At 36.1% G+C, this 25,620-nt stretch overlaps 1 protein-coding gene across 1 annotated transcript in view; it reads right to left on the reverse strand.

Annotated features, from left to right (window-relative positions):
- LOC140227965 (uncharacterized) overlaps window positions 1-18,127 on the reverse strand; it is a 79,913-nt gene extending 61,786 nt beyond the window's left edge. The window contains exons 1-3 of the mRNA XM_072308348.1: window positions 18,064-18,127; window positions 17,336-17,440; window positions 1,955-2,176 (exon numbers count right to left, since the gene is read on the reverse strand). Coding sequence (XP_072164449.1) covers window positions 1,955-2,176; window positions 17,336-17,440; window positions 18,064-18,127 — 391 coding nt within the window. The remainder of the gene's footprint in view (window positions 1-1,954; window positions 2,177-17,335; window positions 17,441-18,063) is intronic.
- Window positions 18,128-25,620: the final 7,493 nt, after the last annotated feature.

Genomic DNA, 25,620 nt, shown 5'->3' on the forward strand with positions numbered 1-25,620 from the left:
CATCAACTACTTCAACTTGTACAGCTGTACTTGTAGTGCAATTACTGATTTTAAATTACATCTTCAGCCTTCAGCACCTGATCACAATATCAGTTATCATAATTATGAATACAACTGCCTTATCATCATTAATATTAAATCCTTGGCCTTTCACTATCACCACCACCCACTGCTTTATAATTTGGCACAACATAATGGTAATCATATGTTTTAGGGAGTTTAATTGTTGAAATTATGTTATTGTCATTGTTGGTTTTTTAGACCTATTTGTATCAAATATTAATAAGTTAATCTAATGAGATGCTAAATGTGTGTTTAGAGGGGGGATTCGCCAATTTCGAGGCGAGAGAGACAGGATGGATTTTTGATATTAATACTCCATGGCCATGATTATGAAAATATAAATTTACCTGCAGTTTAGACCTTTTGTGTGTCAAGATTTTTACAAAACAATATCACTGATCAGCTACCACCGGTACATCAACCTAACCTGGGCTGTACATAGAACAACATGTAAAATTACATCTATCGTTAGGCTACATTTAATAACGGCGCTATGCCATGCCAAGGTGAAATTCAAGATCTAAAATGTAACAGACACGCTAACGGCTAAGCTACTGCATTAGCGCCCATTATAACATACACAAGCAACGTTCATAACATAGCTAACGTTGTAACGTTTAGTCATCATTCATGGTCATTAACTACGCATATATATGAGAGAGACTGCACTGCAGTGTCGACTGCTACGACTGTACGCACGTAAACTAACCTGTATCCTATGTAGGTTGCAGTCAGTCCCCCGGCCTGAGCAGCTGAATCACTTCGTTCTGGTCTGCGATTTCACGGTCTCCCCAACTCAATTTGATCCACTCTTTGGCACACAAAATAGGTTTCGTCTATCTTAGGTTTGTCATAGCTGTGAAATTTTCAAACTTCATCGATGTTACATGCATAATAACGCATCTTAAAAGTTTCGGCAGAGCAGACGACGTAGACGCCTCGACAGGCTCACAGGGGGCGGCCATTTTGACTCGTAAACAATAATTCTCGATTCGGATTGGATAACATACATCACATGATCGTTCGCGAATGAATATCGTACACGGCAAAGTGTACATATTCAGCTCCTCAGTGACAAAAAAGTTCAATGTTTCCCCCTAAATTACCAAAATACTACAGGAGGGTTTATGTCGAACTTTTTCCTGTAGCCTCTTTGGTTATTTGTTTACACGTAGCTGTGGAGAAATTTTAGTGCCGCAGTTGTCGGAACGAAACAAGCGAAAAAACCGGCTCACCCCATGGCCTATTAAGCGAGGGCCCAAAATTGATGCTCTCTCCGTGAAATCCACGCACAGAATGATCCCTTCTCACTTTAACTGCTAAACTTTCCCACGCTAAATGTTCAGCTTTCCCACGCGCACTGCTAAGCGTACTAATGCGGTTGCGCCATCGGGAACCATCAAAGGAGATCACTCGTTCATGTTTTCGGCGACGCTCTTTGCGTATGCCGCCTGCTCTCAGGCTCCGACTAGCGCCGAACGCCCTCAAAGGCAGAAAACAAGTCAGTGAGCGAGTGTAAACCCCTTTTAACGACTAGCGCCGTTAAAGGAATTATGTGAGAAAAAAAAATGTTTTCTTATATCGAGGGACAGAATAATGAATAGATCAAAATGGTCACACTGTCTCCTATTTCGACTAATATTTTTGACTTTCAGCAAAACTGCGACATTGGCCAGAATCTTCAGATATGATTTTGGCTGATTCCCCTGTGACGAGAAATTTCGTGGAAATTTGAATAAACCTAAAAAATGTCCCACTTTATATCCAATTACGAGCTATCATCTTTAGTTCCTTCTCTTATGCTCAGTGTTATACTGTGTTATATTCAGTGTAGCCAGTGGAATGTTTTACCTTTGACAAAATACAAGTTGTATAATTATGAACGACAAACCTTTTGTTACACTTTCGAATTTCCAGCAGAATGGGATTGACCCGTTCCAGGTCGGAAAATAAGTCGACCTTCCGGGTAGCCATACACACTGCAGTGTCGCACTTCCATTGACGATGTAACCTTCATCACAGATGAGAGTTATCTCAGATCCAAAGTATGTCATATCAGAGTCCCAATGACCATTTGACACATGACCGGGATGAACACAAAACCCGACGGAAACTGTCAATTTTAAGAAATGAAATAATGCAGTACCATCTGTCCATCACAAAACCCACAAAAGCCCTTATTTTATGTGCAAACTCAAATTGCGTAAAATGGGTCAACCCAATCAAACTTGAGTTTATCACATTTTCTGAAAGATTACGAAATTCTTTTATCATCATTCTAAAGATTTGGGTCTTAAAACAAATGAATGATTATGTTTTTAGCATTTTTCTAGAACATTCGACGTTGAATAGTGTGATAAGGTATATCTTTATAGAGGCCCCTTTCCACTCCTTCAAAGCTCTTTACACAGTCCTCACTTTTAACTCGAATAACTGTTCGAAGAAAGAAAACGAAGGGACTAGATGGAGAAGAGGAAAAAGGGCAATCTGAAAGAGGCAGGGGGGGGGGGGGGGGCAAGATAACCCCACCAAGTTCTTAGTAGCTTCTATCTAGCATTCCCAGTAGGTGCATACCCAACGCAACAGAGGACTAGCAATATTGGGGATATGGAAGACAGGGACAACCACTATGGGACGATAGAATGGAAAGCTAGAAATTTGGGTTGTTATGGAAACGTAGTATCATATCTTTGTTATTTTTTTTTTTTCCGATGGGGCATCGCTCGGTGACTGTACGAGAAGATCCCCATATATCGCAACATTTTTATTTAAAGGACAAGTTCACCTTCATAAACATCAGGATTGAGAGAATGCAACAATATTAGTAGAACACATCAGTGAAAGTTTGAGGAAAATTGTACATTCGATGCAAAAGTTATGAATTTTTAAATTTTGTTGTGTTGGAACCGCTGGATGAGGAGACTACTACAGCTTGTGAGTCATATGCGTACAACAGTATAAAGAAAACATCGTCTGTTGAGAATGAGAAGGGCGTTAAGTGGTCTTGAACACTAGGTTTTGTGGCAACTTAACGCCCTTATCATTCTCAGCCGACGATGTAAAGAAAATTCAACATATTTTCACCTTTTTCGCATAATAAAAGAGCACTTGACTTGCCTCTTTCTAAAGGCAGGGGGAATAATATTACCCATAACATTTGTCAGTAACGAGTCGGGGAAACATGTACTTTTTTCAAAAGATGAAATTTTGTGAAATTCTCTTTATATTTTCCTTATATTGTTGTACGCATGTGACTAGTCCACTGCCTGGACTGTTTTGTGTGATCATTTACCGCGCGCACACACCGCTACAGCACGCGTATGCCCCACCGTACGCTCGTGTATTATTTGCCACGCACGCACGCATCTCGACCTCCAAAACAGTCCAGTCTGGTTTGCCAAGTCTTTCCGAAATATTTCGTAAAAAATTGGCCCCACCCCCACCCGCTCATTCATTTTGAGCATCCTGATTGGTCGATGAGATCGCATCCAGCAGGCAATTTGCGGGATCGAAAAAAAGTCGATCGATCTCTAATCTCGTAGTCTTATTGCAAAGAGGTACATTGCATTTAGCAATATAACATACGTATTTTACGCCAATATTGGTATTAATCTCAACATAATACTGGCATTTCAAAATTATTTTTCTTTTTATTAAAAATTGCTCAAATAGTATATCTTAGAGATCATAAGAGGAGAATGAAATTAGAACGTACATAAACCGTGTGTAAGATTAAGACTAACTTCTACTCGTTCCCATAATTGTTATAAATTAAATTATAAATATCATAATTATCAACAATTTGGATCTATTTTTCGACAAAAAAATAATAATTTAAAAATTGAAAATTAAAAATTGATAAATACGTATAGAAAAAATATTCGCCCATTTAAAGAATCGTGACCTATCGTACATGTCAATTTCGAAGTGGCTTTTACTTCTCATTCGGGGATCCCCCGGATCGCGTGTACAGCATACAGCTTGTGCAATGTGCTTTTCGTATTGATTCCGAGTCTTGCGTTTTCCGACCAAAATCTGTGCAGCATTTCAAGTATTTCCTCCAAATCTTGTTTACATGATCAATGGATGTCAACATCAGCGTCTCGACGTCGCTTTTCTGACAGTGATAATGAGAAGAGCATTCAATGCAATGTGCTACTGAGAAGCTTGGATTCGTTGACGTTTTCGGGGAGCAGCAGCAGAACCAGAACTCAGAAGTCCCTACTGCACGTACTCGTTTCGTTTCTCCGTGCGTGGTCATGATTTTATATTTGTTTATCTCCCTGCCGACTGGTTTCGGCAATAGTGTGGTGTTCCAACTTCCAAGCTGCACCGTTATGCGTTGATATTCTTCGCAAACTAGATCTACATGATGGACCAGACTCTCCGAAAGCCGTGGCTCCTGCTGTCATGCCTTTGAAGTTTTTTTTTTTTTTTTTTTTTTTTTTTAATTTCGGACCAGATGAGCAGGGCTGTGGATCTTGCTTGGCCTGCGTGACAAAGTCAAAGACTCAAGCAGCCTAGCGGTAAGCTAATCAACTTAGATCTATCCAGTTTCTAAAAATGATTTGTCAAGGCAACTTTCATTACGTGTCTCTTGTCTTGCATTACAAACTGTAACTGTAGGCCCCTAGTTGAACAACAAAAAATGATTGTAAAACTATTTATGTCTGGCCTCTGGGCCGGGTAGGGTAAACACATGGCAGGCTTCTACTACAGTACTATATCTTGTGAGTGTTCCTACTAGGTGTACCGAGTTAAATCCTGTGTAATTGTGATAAATTGTTAACACTGTAACTGCACTGGTTTAATTGTTTTGTACAGTACAGTAACTACTGTAACTTTCTCGCATACAAATGCAATTACACATAGGCCTACTGCCTTTTCATAGCTTTAGTCTGTGAACTACAGCCTGTGCCTCGTCGGCTTTGCTCCTCTACACAGAGGAGCAATCGAGACACACGCTGTGGCCCACAGACTAATTCTTCATGTGCATGTACTACATTGGGAAAAAACTCAAATGGGAACATGCTTCAGTATGCAAATGTACTCATACTTGTTCATCTATAGAATAAAATTATGCAGTCTTATGGCTATGTGATATGCATCGTAGAGACTGCAGGCATTATTAAAATCACTTATGTGCAATGTAGAAAATGTTCTTTTTTTAATCTTACTGGGTTTGTTTTTTCTTATTTTTCAAATAGGGGGACCGCATCTGGAGACACCAAAGCATTTCGAGCAGCGTATGGAAAATTGGGTGAATTACGATCGAAACTCAAGTCGTCAGTCAGTCCCGCTGTTGCCCTGACAGCCACTGCAACCAGAGATGTGCGTAGTGGTATCATCGAAAACTTTGGTCTTCGCAATTATGTGTGGGTAAATCAGTTGCTGGACAAGCAAAATATAAAACATGTCGTCAAGTCTGCTGCAAGAGATTTAGATACAATGTTCAAGTGGCTGGCAGATGACTTGAAGACTCATGGTGCATGTTGTGAAAGGATGGTAAGAAAACTGTGCAGTAATGTGTACGCGACCTTTATGGCACTGCTTCCAGAAGGTTGCCACAGGTATGTTAATAAGTTTATAATATGTACCACTGGAACACGGAAACTGATATCCAAAAGGAAATGGTTGACAGCATGTTGGCAACAGATGGTGAAATCAGAGTTCTGATAGCTATCATTGCGTCTGGCCTGGGTGTTGACGTAAGCAGCGTACACAGTACGGTTTTGTGTGGATGCCCAAGTGATCTAGACGATTATATCCACTTTTTAAAAGCACTCAATTTTCAGGCCTTATCAGATATACTGGTAACATGAAGAATCATGTACAGCTGCATGCTGTACAGTTGTACATCGTAGCTAAGATTTTTTGTTTTTCAAACTGAAAAATGTTACGTATACACGTGTACATGTAGCTTGTACCTTTGGGCTTTGAAAATTGTTTTTTAGAGAATTCATATGATTGTTTTAAAACAAGAATCCACTGTGGGTGTTTTTCCTCCTTAAGGTTTGTAATGGTGAGTGGTTGGTACATTGGTTTCTGGTGCACCTAAATTTTTGCAATTCCACGCTACATATACAATAATTTTCTTTTTATCACTGCAATTACTGTACCTTGCTCTTATTCATAGAAGCAAATGCAATGTACATTTGAAGAGTTTGTTTGCAAAAACCGATAAGTCCATTTTTGAAGATTTTTAAGTACGGTATCTGTCATAAAGTACAAAATAATACCTTCTAAATGATATATTGGTCACTACATATTAAGGTACATTTTTGAAGTTATGGTCAAAAGAAGGAAAACAATTCTTATTATTCTCTTTATTTTTCTTGACCTTTAATGGCAAATATCTCCATTTGACAAATATGGACTTATCGGTTTTTGCAAACAAACTCTTCATTTGTACACACCTACTTTTCATACTGTACTTTGTTTTTTAGGCATGAATATTTTCATTTCATTGGACATGTTGATGGGTACATATCGTAATTACAAGTGATAAGATTATGGAAAAGTTGAAATATTTTAGTTCAAGGTTGTGTTTTTGTGATGTAGTGGATTACATGTACGTATGTACGTACAGACCATGCCAAGTGGGGATGGGCTGTGTGTTTTGGGTGTTTGGGTGGGTGTTTGAAAATTGAACTGTTATGCCGTTTGTCTGCACATGTAATTGTACATCGCATATTCATCTATGCATACATGTACATACAAGTGTACACATGTGTACGGTATGTTTTTGAGTTGTACAACTACCAAGAACTTGTTTACATATACTTTCTTTACATACAAAATCATTCATGAGAAGTACAGTATGTTCTTTGGCCCATTTTGATAAAAATAAAACTAGTTCTGTTAATGCACATGAACATTTATACCTGTAGTTTGAACTGTGTAGCAATGAATTTATTTTCTTTTTTTGAACTTCGAAGCAATTTTTTTTTTTTTTACCAAGAATTGTTGTAAAACACAACAAATGAAAAAAACAAAATCTACAGTGGGACCAGGAAGATTTCTTTGTCATAACTTGTAACCAGTTTGTGTTAATCCTGTGTTTTTGATGTGTAATGAGAGTCTACTACACATGGTAATCAGACTGAAATGTGACATATCATATTATTTCTCTGACATCAACATTCAGAGTCAAACAGTTTACAATGTATTTTGTTTGAAATAATGCACTGTTATTGAACAATGATCATGAACTATCATGAATATACAGTAAATGTATTGGATATTACAGTACTTGTACATGTACATATACAAATGAAAGTGTATAATGAAGGAATTTCAAGAGCATGGAGAAACTATAGAACATTTAATTTCAGTTCCTTATGAGTACTTGGTGGCACAGAGTATCCAACTTTGAAGGCACTTATACACCTGAGGAATTATTTTGAACGTCCTTCCCAGAGTGACAACTTTTTGACCTCATTATTGGCAGTTGGGAGTGGGTTGCTAGCTTTGAAACTTCCTTGGTAGTTGGTACAACATTAACAGTTTTACCATCATGGCCAAATTTTTATAATGAAGGCTTAAGAAGTAATGTGATTAAATAATGTACAAATTATATGTTCAAATTACACTACTTGTAGTCCATTTGTTTTCACTTTGCTGTCTGCTCTTACTGGACATGAAATGATGAAGACTACACAGTGTATTTAACAGAACATATATTGCACATGTACAATGTACATGTACACTGTACATTGTACATTTCAAAGTACAACAGTGATAAATTGACGTATTTTCTGACCACACCTCAACACTGAAAAAAAAAATCTTAACTTATTTACCAATAATCAGCCGCCATAAACGTGGAAAAAAGGGTAAAGTCTACTACATTGTAATTACAGCTGTATGTACAAGTATATGTACAATGTTTTAATTTGGATGTGAATTGTAATAGGGGGTTTAATCAAATTGCTAACACGTGAGTGTGTGTATGTGTGTGTGTGTGCACATGCGTGTATGCGTTTGTGTGTGTGTGTGTGTGTGTGTGTGCACATGCGTGTATGCGTTTGTGTGTGTTGTGTGCATGGCCCACACATTTCCCAAGCATAATTTCATGCTGATATCCCCCTTAAATGCTTGTGAATTAGAAACAAACAAGTTGCTCTGTCATACAGTCTTTTGATATGAATAGGCCTACTTATCTAATAATGTATATATGTGACACTGCACCTCAAAACAAGCAAAAAGTCGCCAGACATGAATTTCAAGTTAAGACCATATTCTGAAAGAGCAGACTTTAAGCTTTAAAATGATGTACAACTCAAATCAAATTGACTCTCCTAACCTATCTAAATATTGGAAGGAAAGCGCAAACCCATGAAAAGTGTGAACTGAGAAAAGAGGCTCTGAAGTACAGTGTCTATTCAAGCGCTTAATCTTTACCAAACCGTGCTGGCTGTGCAATGAATGGGACTAAAAACAGGAAGTAAACCGCCAGAGTAACAACAAAAAAAGGGATTATCAGATTAAACTGAAATTAAGCATGCCTCATTCACACATTCTGTCCTTAATTAATGCCAACTTTCAAAGCAGTAGTACTATCCTTTCAAAAGTTATTAGAGTTGAAGGTGAAGAGTGTGGACAAGGTTTTTCAGAAATGAAAAAGGGATTCTAAAGACACACCTAATCACACTATTCTACAAAAAATGTTCGAGATAAACTGCTAAAAAACACACTTTCCTGCCCGTTTTATGATCCCAAATTTTAGCATAATGTAAAAGAAGACCCGCTCTTTCAGAAAATATGAAAAACTCAAGTTCGGCTAGATTGACCCATTTCACTTATTTTCAGTCCTCACGCAAAATCAGTGTGTGCGACTTTATGTTCGTTTTGAGGTGCACGGTCACATATACATGGAGCTACTATTTTGAGCAAATACAGGTATGGTTTGCCCAAAAAAAAGGGAAGATATGATTGGATATATATATATTTATGCATATGCAGAAGGGCAGTTCAACCAAAACTGTTCACTTCTGTAATTGCAGAGACCAATCTACCAATATCTCTGTAGCAAAAATGCCCTTAAGCGTCTTCATCTTGCTTTACTAAATTTAGCTTTATTATCATGAAGACTAACAGACAAAAGACTGAATGACGGGGTATTCTTACAACAGGGATATTGGTCTGATTGTCTCTGTTACAGAAATTATCAAAGCAAATAGTTTCGGTCTAACTGCCCAGTAGGCCCTTCATGAAGTGGTAATAAAATGATAAAAGTTTTACAAACTTAGCGCAATTCTTTAAATTTAGACTGCTCTCTACTAACATTTGGGGAAAAGAACAAGCAAAAGAGGCATTTTCTGGTTCCTTACAATCATGTACTTCAAAACTTTCCACTACAAATTGTGTAATGTATCCCCTTCACCTTCTCCACCCCTGAATATGCTTGATATCTTGTATACCATAGCTAAGTATGGTTCATAGAACCCACATCTCACAGCCCTGAGCTTATATTCCAAAATTACATTGTTACTTAGTGGGCCAGATAATATTGAAAACAGGTGCATACAAGTGCCTATGTCAATTAAAGAATTTCTTTAATTTCTGAATATTTCATCATACAATATTATTAATGAAGAATAATTAATGACAAAATTATTTCCTTTAATGAACATGATTGGCACAATCCCCCCAAAAAACAAACAAAAAACACATTGATCCCCTTTACCAACAATAACATCGCCAAACAAATCTTCCAACTCTTCTTGAGGTCCACATCTCACGACCTTCACAGAGTTCTTTGCAGTTTTATGTAGTGTTTGGACGTTAGAAGTGGCACATCACAAATCATACATCGGCGAGCTGGCGATTTGTAGCTAGCCATTTCCAATCTCAAGAATAATATTCAAGTAATCATCGAATCTGGGCACAACAAAGTCCAAAACACAACGTGAAAGTAGGTCCTAGATGACTGCAACCATAACTTTCAGCCAGTCAAAAACGTTGCACGAATCAGCTGTGCAACAATGCATGGTACGGATCACTGAAGTACCGAGTTTCGCATTGCATTGTGATCAAAGAGTTGGCTCTTTGATTGTGATAATGTGTGTTGTGCAAAAATGCAGGCATCTCTGTGCACATAATTAGTAATTGTTGCAGATCGCACTGTATTCACGGTGCAATGCACACAGCTGGCTGCAGATCGATCGATCCCACAGATCCCACGATCCCACAGAGGGGAAAAGTAGTTATGTTTCTTTAAATGTAAAGGGATTAAGAGAAAAGGGTAAAAGGCAGAGAATTTTTGCTTGGTGTAAGGAGAAAGGGGCAGATTTTGTATTTTTACAAGAAACATATAGTACAAGAGATGTAGAAGATAAATGGACATCGGAATGGAACGGTCAATGTGTTTATAGTCATGGAACCTCCCATAGTAAAGGAGTTTTGATTTTGGTTAATTCGTTAGTAATTTTATTGGAAATGAAAAAGGTGGTAAGTGATGTAGAAGGTAGATATATATTGATGTATTGTAATTTGAAAGGGTTAAGATTGATTTTATGTAATGTGTATTTTCCTGTTAGGGGAAAAGAAAAAGAGCAAATACAAATGATAAAGAAGTTAGAGGGACTATTGAGGGAAATGAATAGAGAGGGGGTATCTGTTATAATGGGAGGGGATTTTAATATGATCCGTAATGAAGAGTGTGATTATGTTGGTAGAAATAAGTCAATTTGTCAGAGTAGGTTTAATTTGGAAATTGATAATTTTATGGAAGTATGGAATTTAGTAGATATTTGGAGGAAGAGAAATCCAACAAAAAAGCAATTTACATATAGACAGAAAGTACCATTTATGCAAAGTCGATTGGATTATTGGTTAATTTCAGAAGATTTAGTAGACTTTGTGGTTAAATGTGAAATTATGTCTTCAATTGCTCTGGACCATTCCGCAATAGGGTTAGGGTTTTTGGATATCCGGGAAAATCAACTAAGAAATAGAAGTTCTTATTGGAAATTTAATAACAGTTTATGTAATGATATGGTTTATGTTCAGCAAATGAAGGAAGAAATTTTGAAATTAAAGAGAGATTTACAGGAAGAGATTCAGGATAAAAGAGTACTTTGGGATTTTTTGAAATGGAAAATTCGTCAATTTACACAAACGTACTCTAAGAAAATGTCTAAAAATAGAAAGGAAAGTAGAGAAAAATTGGAAAGAGAGGTAGCAGAGTTGGAGGATAGTTTGATATCTCAGCCAAATCAAGAAGTATGTAAGAGACTTGAAGAAAAAAAAAAGGGAATTACAGGTTAGTTATGATTATGATAAGGAAGGAGTTAAGATTCGCTCCCGCGCCTCTTGGTATGAAGGAGGAGAAAGAGATGTGAGATATTTTACGCAATTAATGGAGTCAAATAGAAGAAAAACTAATATACAAAAATTGATTAATGAAAAGGGTGATATTATTTATGATGAAACTGGTATAATTAATGAAATTAAGGATTTTTATAGTAGATTGTATGCTAAATCAGATGTAGTTTTGAATTCAGATAATGTGTTTTTTTCTGAGGACTTGCCCAGGTTATCTGAGGAGTCCAAAGATTATTGTGAAGGGTTAATAGTAGAAAGGGAGTGTATACAGGTGTTGGAAAAAATGAAACTGAATAAATCACCAGGGAATGATGGGTTAACGGTTGAATTTTATAGAATATTTTGGCCGGTTATCGGACAATTAGTAGTAGAAGCTTTAAATGAAGCGTATCATAATGGGGAACTATCGGCTTCCCAAAGACAAGCAATGATTATTTTAATTGCAAAAGAAGGTAAAGATGTCTTGCAGATTAAGAATTATAGACCTATTTCTTTATTAAATGTGGATTATAAAATTCTTTCTAAAGTTTTAACAATGAGAATTACAGAGGTTTTAGAGGAAATTATAATGGAAGATCAATTGGGGTTTTTGAAAGGTAGATATATAGGGGAAGCAACACGTATTATTGATGACATGATTTTCCATACTTCCCACTTTAAGTTACCAGGTTATTTGGTTGCAATTGATTTCGAAAAAGCCTTTGATTCCGTTGCTCACAGTTTTTTACAACAGGCCTTGTTATATTTTGGTTTTGGACCTGTATTCCGAAAATGGATTTCTACTCTTTATAATAATGCTCTTAGCTGTGTTTTTAACGGGGGTAAATCGACAGGGTATTTTAAGATAGAAAAGGGGGTTCGACAAGGGGATCCACTGTCACCCTATCTGTTTATTTTATGTATAGAAGTGTTAGCGCATTCGATAAGAAAAGACAAGGAGATTTCAGGGTTATGTTTTGGAGGGAATTAAGTTAGACAAGTGCTTTATGCGGATGATATTACATTTTTGGTACAAGATTTTGAGTCAATCAAGAGGATTGAATTTATTTTTGATTGTTTTCAACGGGTCTCTGGACTTAAACTTAATAAAGATAAGATAAAAGTGTTGGAATTGGGAAGTAGTAAAGATAGTGCTTATGATTTTTCTTTTGGACAAAAAGTGATGGAGTTAAAGATTTTAGGGGAATATTTTATTTTGGATCCAGAGGTGAAAGAAAAATTGAATTATAAAGAAATACTTAGTAAAATAAAGAAATTATTAATATGGTGGAAGCAACGAGATTTGATATTAGTTGGTAAAATTCAGTTATTGAAGACTTTTATTTATTCTAAATTGATATATGTGGGGTCTCTAACTCCTTTGCCAGAATGTGTATATAAAGAACTGGATTTGGTTGTTTGGGAATTTATTTGGCAAGGGAAACCAAAAATTAAAAAAACTGTGTTGGTATTAGATTATGAACGCGGGGGAGTAAAATATATGCATTTTTCATCATTGATAGACGCTCAAAGAGTAATGTGGGTTAAAAGGTTATTTTATGGTAAACAAGAAATGAAATGGAAACAATATTTTCAGTTTGTTACTAAACATATTGGAGGTAAATTTATATTTTGTTGTAACTATTTTATTTATCTTTTGAATTTGTCTATACCGCAATTTTACAGGGATCTGTTGAAAACATGGGTGAAAACAAGGGATTTCAGGGGTAATTATAATCAAATAAGGAAGGAAGTTTTGTTTAATAATAAAATGATTCGCATTGAGGGAAATGCAGTTTTGATGAAAAATTGTTTTTGAAAAATTGTTTTAGATTGGAACATATAATGGATAGGAATGGTAAATTATTTTCGGTTGAATATTTTAATAATAAAGGATTTAATTATTTGAATATTTTGAGTATTCAGAAGATATATGAGGCGCTTCCAGTTGGTTGGAAAAGGAATACAGAGAACACAGAGATAGAGAAGAATACAAATGTAGATGAAATGACTTTTATAAGAAACGGGAAGGAAATTCCTCTGGAAAAGATTACCTCTAAAGACATTTATGTTGAATTAGTGAAGAAAGTAAGTGATGATTCTTCGGTGATATAAAAAATGAGAAATTTATATTTTTTGTGATTTTTCTAATAGGGATATAAAATGTATTTTTAGTAGGATAAGAAGTAGCACTTTGAGTTCTGCTTTGAGGGATTTCCAATATAGATTATTGCATGGAATAGTGTACACAAATCATCAATTATTTCAGTTTAAGTTCGTAAATGATAATTTATGTTCTTTTTGTCATAATGAGAAAGAGACGTATAAACATATATTTTATACATGTGATTTTGCTAGGAAAGTTTGGGGAAAATGTAGTACTTTCTTTGAATATGTTGATTTGCAACAGTTGAGTTGGGAAGAGATCTTTTTCGGTATAGAGCTACCAGATAAAGGAAAAGCTCAGTTAGTTAACCATGTTATAATTTTGGTGAAGAAATTGCTTTTTTTAGGAAGGAAAAATAAGACACCCCCAACGGAATATTTCATTAAAAGGTCTATAGAGCAGGATAGGTTAGAAGAAGAAAAATTAGCAGTTATACGTAATACGTTGTCAATACATTTACAAAAGTGGGAAAACTGGAAAAAGAATTGAGAATTTGCTTTACGTTTATTTAACAGAGTATGGTCTGCCGCACATCCACCAGGAAATGCCTTTTCCACGCACTCGTATTAAGTGTTATAATGTAAGTCAGGACACACAGGTTTCAGTTGCTTTTGAGGTTTTGTTGTGATGGGGGTTCTGGAAGGGGGAGGGGGGATGGGGTGGGGTAGTAAGGGGGAGAATGGACGGGGGTATTGAGTAGGGGTGGCGAGGGGGTTGTTTTTGTTTTGTTTTTTAACAAAAAACTTCAATCAATGGATATTGATATTTTAGGTTGGATTGTATGAAAGCTGAAAAGAAATATTTTTGGGGTAAGTGATTCAGTTAATAGAATTTATTATGTATTGAAAGAAAAAAATTGTTAAGAGATTGAGAAATTAGTAATGTAAAACCAGAAAAGAAGAGATGTTTATATGGATTGTATATATTGATTGTGAAAAAAATGTACCAGAGTGTATCAAAACATGTTCAACCGATGTAAAGTTTTGGTATCAGTGTGGCATCCAATGTTGAAAAGGACTATAAAATTGGTCCGGAGATTTTTGTATCAATTTATTTGTATATTATGTTTCCATTGATGAAGAATAAAATATTCTTTAAAACAAAAAAAAGAACTCTTTTCTGTGATCGATCCCTTAGTTTTCATGCATACGCAATGAGCTTGCGAGAGATAGGGCATTACGTCAGCATACCTAATATGAACTTTTGACCCTACGCACTGTCAAACCATTCTGGACGTTTTTTTTTTTTTTCGGACAGGTTTGTTGGCGCCCTCATCGATATCGAGCGGTTACAGGGGATAGCGCGATAAGCTGTGGAGCGCGCGTGGATGCGTAATGATAAAAAAACGTCCAGAATCTGGACTAGCATGTGACATCTAAGTTATTCACACACTGCAGTAGTCTTCTCATCCAGCGGTTACTGCACAAAAACTTCAAAAATGCATAACTTTTGAACGGATTGTACGATTTTCCTCAAACTTTCACTGATGTGTTCTACTAATATTGCTACATTCTCTCAATCCTTATGTTTATGAAGGTGAACTTGTCCTTTAAATCGACCCGTGACCGACGGGAACTCAACAGAGCATCGCTCGGGCATCACTAAGGTTTTACAGCCTGCTCGACCTCTCTAAAAACTAGGCAGTGACAAAATTTCAGCGACGACCGAGCAGACTACAAATCGGTCGGTCGCCGCTCTGAGTTGTGACCGTAGCCTTATAGGAAAGCAGCGGCAGATCCAGAAGGGGGCGCACCGGGCGCGCGCCCCCTCTTTATTTTTGATACAAACAAAAGAAATAAAAAGAAAAATGGGGGAGGGGGTGCGTGCGCCTCCTCCTTAATTTTGCAAAGGCGCCTCCCCTTTACGGGATTCTTGGATCCGCCCCTGGAAAAGTCCATTTTGTATCAAGTAATACATCATTTCAAAGCTAAGAGTCTGCTTTTTCAGAATCTGCCCTTAAAACTAAAAATCCATGCCTGGCGACGTTTTGCTGGTTTTGAGGTGCAGGGTCATACATGTGTATGTGTGTGTGTGTCAAATTATGCTAAAATGCATGGGAAAAAAGTTGCACTTAACGTTATATTAAGGATATTGTGTACATTTCGTATGCAAGTTAGCAAATGACTTTTTGAATTGTTATGTAATTCTCAGGAATTTCTTCAGGTTCAATGTGCTTCCCTATTAAACAGATGTTATGCATACTTTTTAAACAATAGGCCTTTTCAATATGAAAATGTTGGTCGAAGCCACGTGCTTTTTAATTCCAATTTGGGTTGATCACATTAATGTGCTTATGGCCATTTTGTATCATGCTGGTTCTGCAATTTTTGAGAGAGGGAGAGCTACAGCTTTCCTTAAAGCTGGGGTTCCGGTTAAGGAACATAAGGAAACTTAGAGCAAAGTTTCAGGAAACTGGAGAGGTCAAAGATCTGATTGTTTGATTATTTGTGTAAAAGTCAAGCAAATCACTTAAGTGCAACTTTTTTTTCCATGCAGTTTGACATAAAATACATTTTTTCACGCCAATAATGATATCTGATGGCAATGATATGCCATTCATGTTATAAGTAATAAAATTCCCTATCCATTCCCGTTTTAATTATGATATTATCATATATATATATATATATGTATATATATGCAGAGTTTGTTTGCAAAAACCGATAAGTCCATTTTTGAAGATTTTGAAGTACGGTATCTGTCATAAAATACAATATAATACCTTTTAAATGATATATTGGTCACTACACATAAAGGTACATTTTTGAAGTTATGGTCAAAAGAAGTAAAAATGTTTTTATTATTCTCTTTATTTTTCTTGACCTTTAATCGCAAATATCTCCATTTAACAAATATGGACTTATCGGTTTTTGCAAACAAACACTCCATATATATATATATATATATATATATATATATATATATATATATATATTGCCAATAAAAGGCAACAAGTGAACTACTACAACGTCTGCTAAGTATTCCTCTTCCTTTGGCACGACTATAAATATTTGTGTGTACGCAAGTGTGTGGGTGGCTGGGTGTGTGTATGTTGTGTGTTTCCACATGCTTTTATATTTACTCGGAACTTGCACGTCGTCTGTAAATGGGAACGAACATTCTCATCATCTAGAACACAACTTTGTCTGCATACCCTTGCAAACCGATACAGGCCTAACTAGTAGAACACGTAGAATTTTATGAATTTGTGATGTTTGCATGCATCATGACTACATGTACGTTTAATCAGATTCAAACTATTAATGTCCTTTGTGTAATGTTCGGTTTTTCACATACTATTTTGATTTTGTATGTTCCAAAACACATGCGTTCGCGACCAAAGCCAAGAAGGCCAAACGCTTGGCAAATAAAGTGCGGAGAAGCTAAATCACGTATTAATTGACCCTATTTTATTCCTTAACTTGCATGCATATGCATATCACGAACCAATGCAGAACGATTTACATTTATCCACCTAATTTATCCTTGCGCCTATTACAGTGGATCCACAGTGACCGCGGCTGTAAAGTTTCAACGACAGTCACACTAACGTTTAGCAACATCACGTTTGTAAAATGCATCATACATTGTACACTGTCCCTTTGTAATGCAATGTACACAATACCTGATACTTACTCAGTATTTGAACGATTGAAGCAAATAAAAGATAAATCATAATAACTTATATCGTATGCATTTCTTTCGACCTTTGTTATGCTCTTCCTATTTTAAATGTGCCATTTATTCATTATTGAATGCTTACAATTCACACATGGTGTATATGCCTGTCATACTCACTGTTGAATGACTCGTGGACCAGTTGGTCAGATTCCTGGTCTACCTGGCTGGGACATGTCCATTTTTGAGAGTTCCTTCTTTCAGACTCTAGCTCGCCAAATGGTTCTGATTGAAAACAGTTTGTATAAATTTATTGCGTACAACAGCAGCGTCATATTCCCGGGTTTGCTCGAGACTACAGATGTTTTTTTTTTTTTTTTTTTTTTTTTTTTTTTTTTTTTTTTTTGAATAAACGTCAGATCTGAAGAAAGACACAGTCTTAAATGTCTGTTCATTGTCTTACTAGCATCCAAGAAATCCGGGTTTTTCATAGATGTAAAACGAAATGATGGTCACCTGGGAAAGCTGTAACTAATATGCTCTGTTTAAGAATGATCATCCAATCCTTGTTACGTACAGTACTGTAATTGTGACAATGCTAATTCTGATAAGACTACAAATCACATTTTGACACTGACACTAAAAATAACTTAGTGCAAAATACAAACTAAAAAGATTTTGTTCTGTTATACTTTACTTTACTCATTCCTTGTTTACAAATGATAAGGACGTGGTCAGCAAACACCCTTTATCAATAATGTAGTACTGTAATCATGCCATTCAAAAACATAATGTTCGTGCAAAAAGAGAACTCTTCTGCTCTTGATTCCCTAAAACAATGTTATTTAAGCATTATGACACACAAAACATCAACACAAATTTACTTATAATTGTACTAGTAGGCTCACCTTGACATTTGAGTCTAACAGCCTTATTCGATGAACAGTCAGTGAGTGTCAGTTGACAATCCATCAAACGTTGATACGTGCCACCAGCTATGCATTGATGTCGTGAAACTCAATTACAAAACTTCAAAAAAACATTGACACACTCATACAATGCAAAGGAGAAAAATATGAAAGTAATATCTTGAAAACAAACATAGTAGACATGTTTCAAATGCATCAAGTCCATTTGGAGGTTGAATTAAAAAAAATCGTCCAATTCTGAACTTTGCTTCATTCATTATTCACTAACCGTCTGACAGTTTGAAATAGCGTCGCCTAGTTTTCGAAATCTACATGATTTCAGAATACTTCATCTTTTGTTTTAGTTTTAGTTTTTACAAATACGCAATACTGCAGTAACCATGAAGACATAATACTAATGAAAAAAATAATAATTTATACTTTTATAGTTTATTGTTCAAATGTAAGATAACAATCCAGCAGCTCGAAGGCTTATATGGTTGCTTTTACGTACATCACAGACCTCATAGAATTCACAACTAAATGTACGTTTGCTTGCATAATATGCATGAAATAAAATACGTCACAAATTATAATAAATACACATCAAACTTAATCTTCAATAATGGAACTAGTAAATGATGCAAAACAGGAAAATGAGATTTATGAGATGGTATAAGGCAATATGGAGAATAGTGGGCATGGCAGTAAAGAAGCAAGGGGAGAATTGATTGGTCCCAATCACAAAAACATGGAAACACAATCACGACAATGGGCAGGAATAGGTAATCAATGTATGTCCATATACCAAAAAAAAAAAAAACAAACAAACAAACAAACAAACAAAAAACGATGAGAGCGGCAGATAAATCCAAGTAGTACAAGAAAAGGTAGAAGAACGGAATTGTTGATACGAATTGCGGGATCACCAGTAACTAGGTAAGGTCGATTGTAGGATCATACAAAATGCAGTAGGTAAAAGCAACCAGAAAAGAAAATGAGCATGAGGGAATACATTGTTTTCTTACGTTTTCCTTCAATTCAATTCAATTCATTTTTATTTTTCCATCCAACAAAGAGTGAAACAGAATTTTGAGGCCACCATATGAATAACATAGAAAAAAAAAACCAGATATCTAGAATACGTTAGACTTCCTCATGAAACATGTCAGTATCAGTTGAAACATGGAGAATAAACATTAACTTTAAAAAATAACGGGTCAGGTAACCCCGCGGCCCAGCTGCCAACCTCGGTCTCCTCGGTTTATTGCCACTTGGTCAATATCAGATGCTCTACTCCCAGTTCGTCTAACACCACTATGGCTAAACGCATTTGGTCTACTATCAATTTCGTCTAATGCCCGTTTGGTCTAATCTTCACTGGATCTAATGTCCAGTGGTCTCTTCTACAATATTTGTGCCACCGCTCTGTATAGTTCTCAATTCTTATATATTGTCTTACCATTAATACACCTAATCTACTTCACATTTTTCTGAAACATTTCTTCCCTTAAACTTTTCTTTTCTGTTCTTCTCTCTTTTTAAGATGCGCTTTCTCCCAGTTATTAAAAACAATCCCTGAAATAATTCTATCTTCAGCTTACGTGGATCTTCACATGATAACTGTCCAGTCCCGCTCCCCGTTACTGCCCGTGGCAATGCTTGAGCACGATACCTCTCAGCCGCTGGGAAGCCAAGCTCTTCGCAGACCAGTTTGGCAGCCTCGTCGTTAAATCCTTCATAGCAAACATATCTGTCTGTTTCGAAGACGACCAATCCTTCAAGGGGAGAGGGTCCGTCAACCAGTGTCACACTGGGTGTTTCTGTAGAGCGCATGGTAACAATATGAACACTTTTGAAATTGTAATAGTGAAACTCTGGATTCACTTCTACTTCTAGACTGATGAATGAAATTAAAGCACGATGAAAACAGAGTGGGACTTCGGAAGGGTCGCAGTTTCGAAATAACAAGGTTTACCGTTGGGAGTGTTTTATTTTCTACCCCAAGTATACTACTTCTACATGAAATAAAGGTTGTTGTTTTCACGTTAATACTTTTAAATTTTACTTTTTAAAACCTTAATGGCAGGCAATGAAGGCTGCAACAACATAAAAAGTGTAGCGGAGGATAATTATGCTCGTTTTTGACATTGTAAGGCCTGCACTTGTATTGCATTTGCAATCAATATCGATTTCTATTCTGTATTGCTATCTCTCCATAATTTTGGAACGGAAGACATTTCATAATTCTTGAATTTGGTTTGAGAGAGAGAGAGAGAGAGAGAGAACGGATTGCCAGTCACTCATTAGAAAGAAAAGTTGCAGTTTGTCCTAAGCCGTGAACTCTTTTTTTGACTTATTCGGTTGCTGGGTGTATAATAGGACTACTGATTTTGAGCGAAATCGTCAAAACCTTGTTGTTACAAGTTATTGCAATCTATAGAGATAACAGATTAAAGTAGTCTGTGATTTCTCTGGTACAGACGTATACTATACCTGATAAAAAGAAAATGTAGTTTTCTTTTATCTTTATAAAATTGCCCGTTATTCTTTTACTTTACAACCGATATGTACATGGAGCCTCATCTCCGGCATAGCTTAGAGCTGATTTTTATTATGTGCTTTAGGATCTTTATGAGAGGCAATGTAACTTAGTGTGCTTTTCATGAGAACTAAATTCATTTTCAAGATCTAAAGCGAGTTCATAGTACGCTCACTCACTCCCTCCACAAGGGTCCAAATCTTAATAGCATAGATGGACGATGTAAAGACACTTTCTATATTAGTGAAGGCATGTTTTGACACAGGATGGACTACGGTCGAAAAAAAAAATGTATCATTCCACTTTCGCTTGTACGTTATTTGATTGCAATCAGTTCGTTATATTTTTTTTTTTAAACCAGAGCATGTCGCTCGTTTTCCTCTAGTCAACACTTTATGCATTTACTTCATGCGATTAAAAGAAAAAAAAAAACACAACGCTGAATACATCTAGGCTCATGTTCTTATCGAGCACTAATATTCATAGTCATACTGATATCAAGGAATGCTTACCCTCGTAACACGTTGCGCTGATCGTAAATTCCACTGGGTAGGTATATATACCGTAAAGTTACCTTCACCCGATGGGCAAGTGACAAAATGGGAGAAAATGGGCGACGAAATCGTATAATTATGATTTCAAATGATTTGTTAGCTATCACATCCTGTACATCAAAGGCTGGGTAACTGATTGGCTTCACTTCAAATAATATTCTCCTCCCGCAAGGTGCTTGAAGAATCCAACTGTCCCTGCTGCGGACGCATATTTCGTCACACGACACCTCGGTCTTTAATGTTTCCCCCGGACAGTTTAAAGGTAGATCTGCAGTGGATAAAGAGGGGTAGATAAAGTCCATCGTTATTTAGTGATAACTTATGAATTGAAGAAGAACAAAATTAAATAAAAAGTCAGTATTACACGTGACGCTTAAGGTTACACGTTTGTCTATAAATCTTCTGATATCTCATCTATATTTCTTCGATTTGAAATTATATGTCTGCAGGGAAAGATGCTTGGTTTTTCAAGATTCATTTGAAGGCATAAGCTTTTTTCCACTCGGAAAACAAAGGAAAAGTCATTTTGTAGTATGTGAGGCAATAGATTAGTAAGAAATGGCGATAGTCATAGTGCATGGAAATTGGTTTTAAACATCCGTACTATATTATATACGTGCTTAGAATCTATTCATATCTGTATTAAAGTATCGAGCTTTTGACAAAAAAAAAAATCGCCAACAAACAATAAAGGAAAGAGAAAGAGAGGGAGTTCCATTTCCAGGAATTGGGGGAAAAGCCTTTGCACTCCACAATCCCTTCCACTCAAATACAAATGTCACGCTGCCCCGAACAATAGAGATAAGATATACGTACATGTGTCTCTTGACAAAGCGAGCGATTGATAACAGCACAAACAAACGACAGAAATCCATGCTAGGCAGGCCATCCTTCCATCTATTGCGATATTCAAAGTCATTATTTTTGTCAAAATATTAGCTTCCCGTCGAATCTGATGATTGGTCAGGTCTTTGTGCCGGTTATCCCTGCCTGTGGCTCTTCTGTAATACCATTTTTCAAAACTTAAAGTTTTACGCCCTGGCTTGCAAGGAGTGCGGAGTGATCGAACCTAATTCTATAATCAGAAACAAATACCACTGTGATTACGGTATAATGGGCAAAAATATAACGAAGGGCCGAAGTGCGCTTAGTGAAACTGCGCGGGTACCCTCATTTGTGTGTCAGAGTGCTGAAGATACAGTGACCATTTTTTTTTTTAATGAATGTTATGCATTAGTTCAATATTAATAAACGATATGCCCATGAAGTCCCTAACTCCTTTCTCTCCCTCTCTCTCTTTCTCTCTCTCTCTGTCAAACGCAAAGGTGATTTATTCATTCTTACTTTCGTATCCCTGTTTGGTTACGGCTTTAGAAAAGTACGTTCAGACAGAATATGGATAAACAAAGAATTGCATTATTGATGTGTTCTATGAGAGAGCTCATTAAGCTCTTCCATAACTTTCAATTTCGAATTACTAAGAATCAAGCCACTTCAACCAACTGCATGGCGAGGTTTGTGTGATACGCTGCTGTCTTGATTTATTTCCTCTTTCAAAGATCAGGCAATGCAATCGCAGAAATGTAGTGATGAGAAAATAGAACTGTAATATCACCACCTCTACAGTTGATAATACTCAAGTCAAAAGCAGTTGGTATCAAATATAAATGTGCACTAAGATCATTAAATTTCATATCAATATTATTGATGATGAATATCATGATCTAGCTGGAGCTTGTGGTGCTTTATTGGAGTCGCATATTACACATATCCGAATCTCAACATCGTTGCTTGTAAGACACAAATATCAATCTATTAATCAATTTGTGTAAGGGTGATATTGAGTTGCTGCTAATAATAGCATATTTGCATATGCATATTTCAACGTATTTCGCATTCTAAAACGGTAGGGAACATCAACGGACAGGCGTCATCTCCACTAGACCACCGAGCTTTCGCCAGACAGCAAGTGTTGGTTCTTATCCTTATAGCATGCAGTGGGTACTGCGTAATTATTCAAATTCTTGACTTGAATTAGCAGTGATCATTAGGTCGTAGGTTCGAATCATGATCAAGTATGTACGCCCATGATTATTATCATGGCTACTAAAAACACTGATCAATTTAGTGCTTATTTACGTCGATGTAGGGTTTTTGTCAATCAGTTGCCATGAAAACACCTCGACGGAAGAATTTCTTAAATTTGAATAATTACGAAGTACCCGCTGCATGCTATAAGAATTAGAACCAACATTTGCTGTCGGGCGAAAGCTCGGTGGTCTAGTAGAGATGACGCCTGTCCGCTGATCAGGAGGTCGTAGGTTCGAATCCTGCTGGAGTATTAGTCTGGTAGAAATGGTGGGTCCCCATGCACCCTCCGAACACGTTTTTAACTTACTTTTTTGTAACCCTTAGGGTTAATGATTTTTTTTTTTTTGTTCCCAAGAAAAAATTGTGTTCCATGGGAGTCATTGGCGGCCATCTTGGCAGCCACCTTGGATTTTCAGGGAAAATCATTTATTTCCATAACTTTTGAACTATACAGCATACAATTACAAATAAAACATTTCTTCAGGGTAAATGTGACACGAGGAATCGATTGAGATGGTTATCGACATGATTTCAGCAAGTTTGATACAAGAAAAGGCCAAAAATCGTTTACATCGAAAAATACCCAAATAATTTAACTTTTGAACTACACAACATACGGAGACATTTCTTCAGAGTAAATACGGAATGGGGAATCGTTTGAGATAGTTATTTACATGATTAAAGCAAGTTTGATACAAGTCCAAAAATATGAAAAATTCAGTGTCGTTTACTCTGGAAATTGCCCAAATAATCCATATATATTCATGACAAATTACATACCTCATAAGGGTGACTAACCACTGTGTCTTAATAGTCTGGTAGGAATGGGGGGGGGGGGTCCCATGCACCCTCCTTTTTTGCAACACTTGGGGTGTCTAGTTAATGATTTTTTGTTCTTGGGGGGGGGGGGGTCATTGGCGGCCATCTTGGATTGTCAAGGAAAATCATTATTTTCTACAGCTTTCGAACTACACAACATATACAATAACAAATAAAACATTTCTTCAGGGTAAATGTGGCATGGAGAATTGATTGAGATGGTTATCTTCATGATTAAAGCAAGTTTGATGCGAGAAAGTACAAAAAATATGAAAATTTAGTGTCGTTTACACTGTAGAGTACCCAAATAATCCGTATACATACATGATAAACTACCTCACAAAAGTGACTTGACACTTTTTCTCTAGATCATAGCTCAAATATGGTATTTTGTATCAAAAAAACATTCAAGAGAATCTGAAGAAAAAATAACTCCAATCATTTTGACCCCTCACTTGTTGAAGTCGAATGAAGAATGTAAGCACTATGGCAATATATGTATGCAAATACCCCTAAAATAACAGGTGAAAAGAGGTCAAACATACTAATTTTGATCACAACATGTGAAAGTGACTAATCGACAAAAATAAAACCTAAAATTATTTTTTCACACTTTTTGTGTGCATTCTATTTCATTTCATTTTGTATTCAAAGAGTTTAAGTTGGGGTATTTTCAGGAAAACAATCATTGTACCAAAATGTTCAGTCGATTTCAACAATTTAGGTGCCAAAATGTTATCACTAAAACTTATTTAAGATTAGGTTAAAAGTGATTCATTCAAATGTATTTGTTTAAAGCCTTCCTGTCTGAAAGTAAACAGATAAATTTCACTTGACAGCCAGAAATCCACTCTGTGAATAGTGACTGCTATATAAAATTTATTTTGGAATATTTGCCTATGAAACGGTATTGTGCTTACATTCTGTATTCAATTTCAACAAAAGAAAGTTCAAATTGTTTGGAATTAAGTTTCTTTCAAATACTGTTAAAAGTTGTCTGATACAAGATACAATGTTTAAGCTATGATCAAAAGACAAAGTGGTTTGTTACATTTACAATATACTTTAATTCCATACTTAATGGAAAACATATACACACGTCACAAAAGTAACAAACCACTCTGTCTTTTGATCATAGCTTAAATATTGTTAATTCCAAACAATTTGAACTTTCTTTTGTTGAAGATGAATACAGAACGTAAGCAGAAAAGCGATTTATATGCAAATATCCCTAACTAAAAGTAGCAGCAATTCACATTGATATAACGGTCCCTATTCACAGGGTGGATTTCTTCTGTCAAGTGAAATTTATCTCTTTGTTTTCGGACAATAAGGTTCAAACAAATACATTTGAATGAACTGGTTTTAACCTAATCTTAAATAAGTTTTAATGAAAACATTTGGGCACCGAAATTGTTGAAATCGACTGAACATTTTCGCACAGTGATCATTTACATGAAAATACCACAACTCAAACACTTTAAATACAAAATGAAATGAAATAGAATGCACACAAAACGTGTTAAATTTGATTTTAGGTTTTATTTTTGT

Source organism: Diadema setosum, chromosome 4, assembly GCF_964275005.1.
Source record: "Diadema setosum chromosome 4, eeDiaSeto1, whole genome shotgun sequence".
NCBI classification, from domain to species: Eukaryota; Metazoa; Echinodermata; class Echinoidea; order Diadematoida; family Diadematidae; genus Diadema; species Diadema setosum.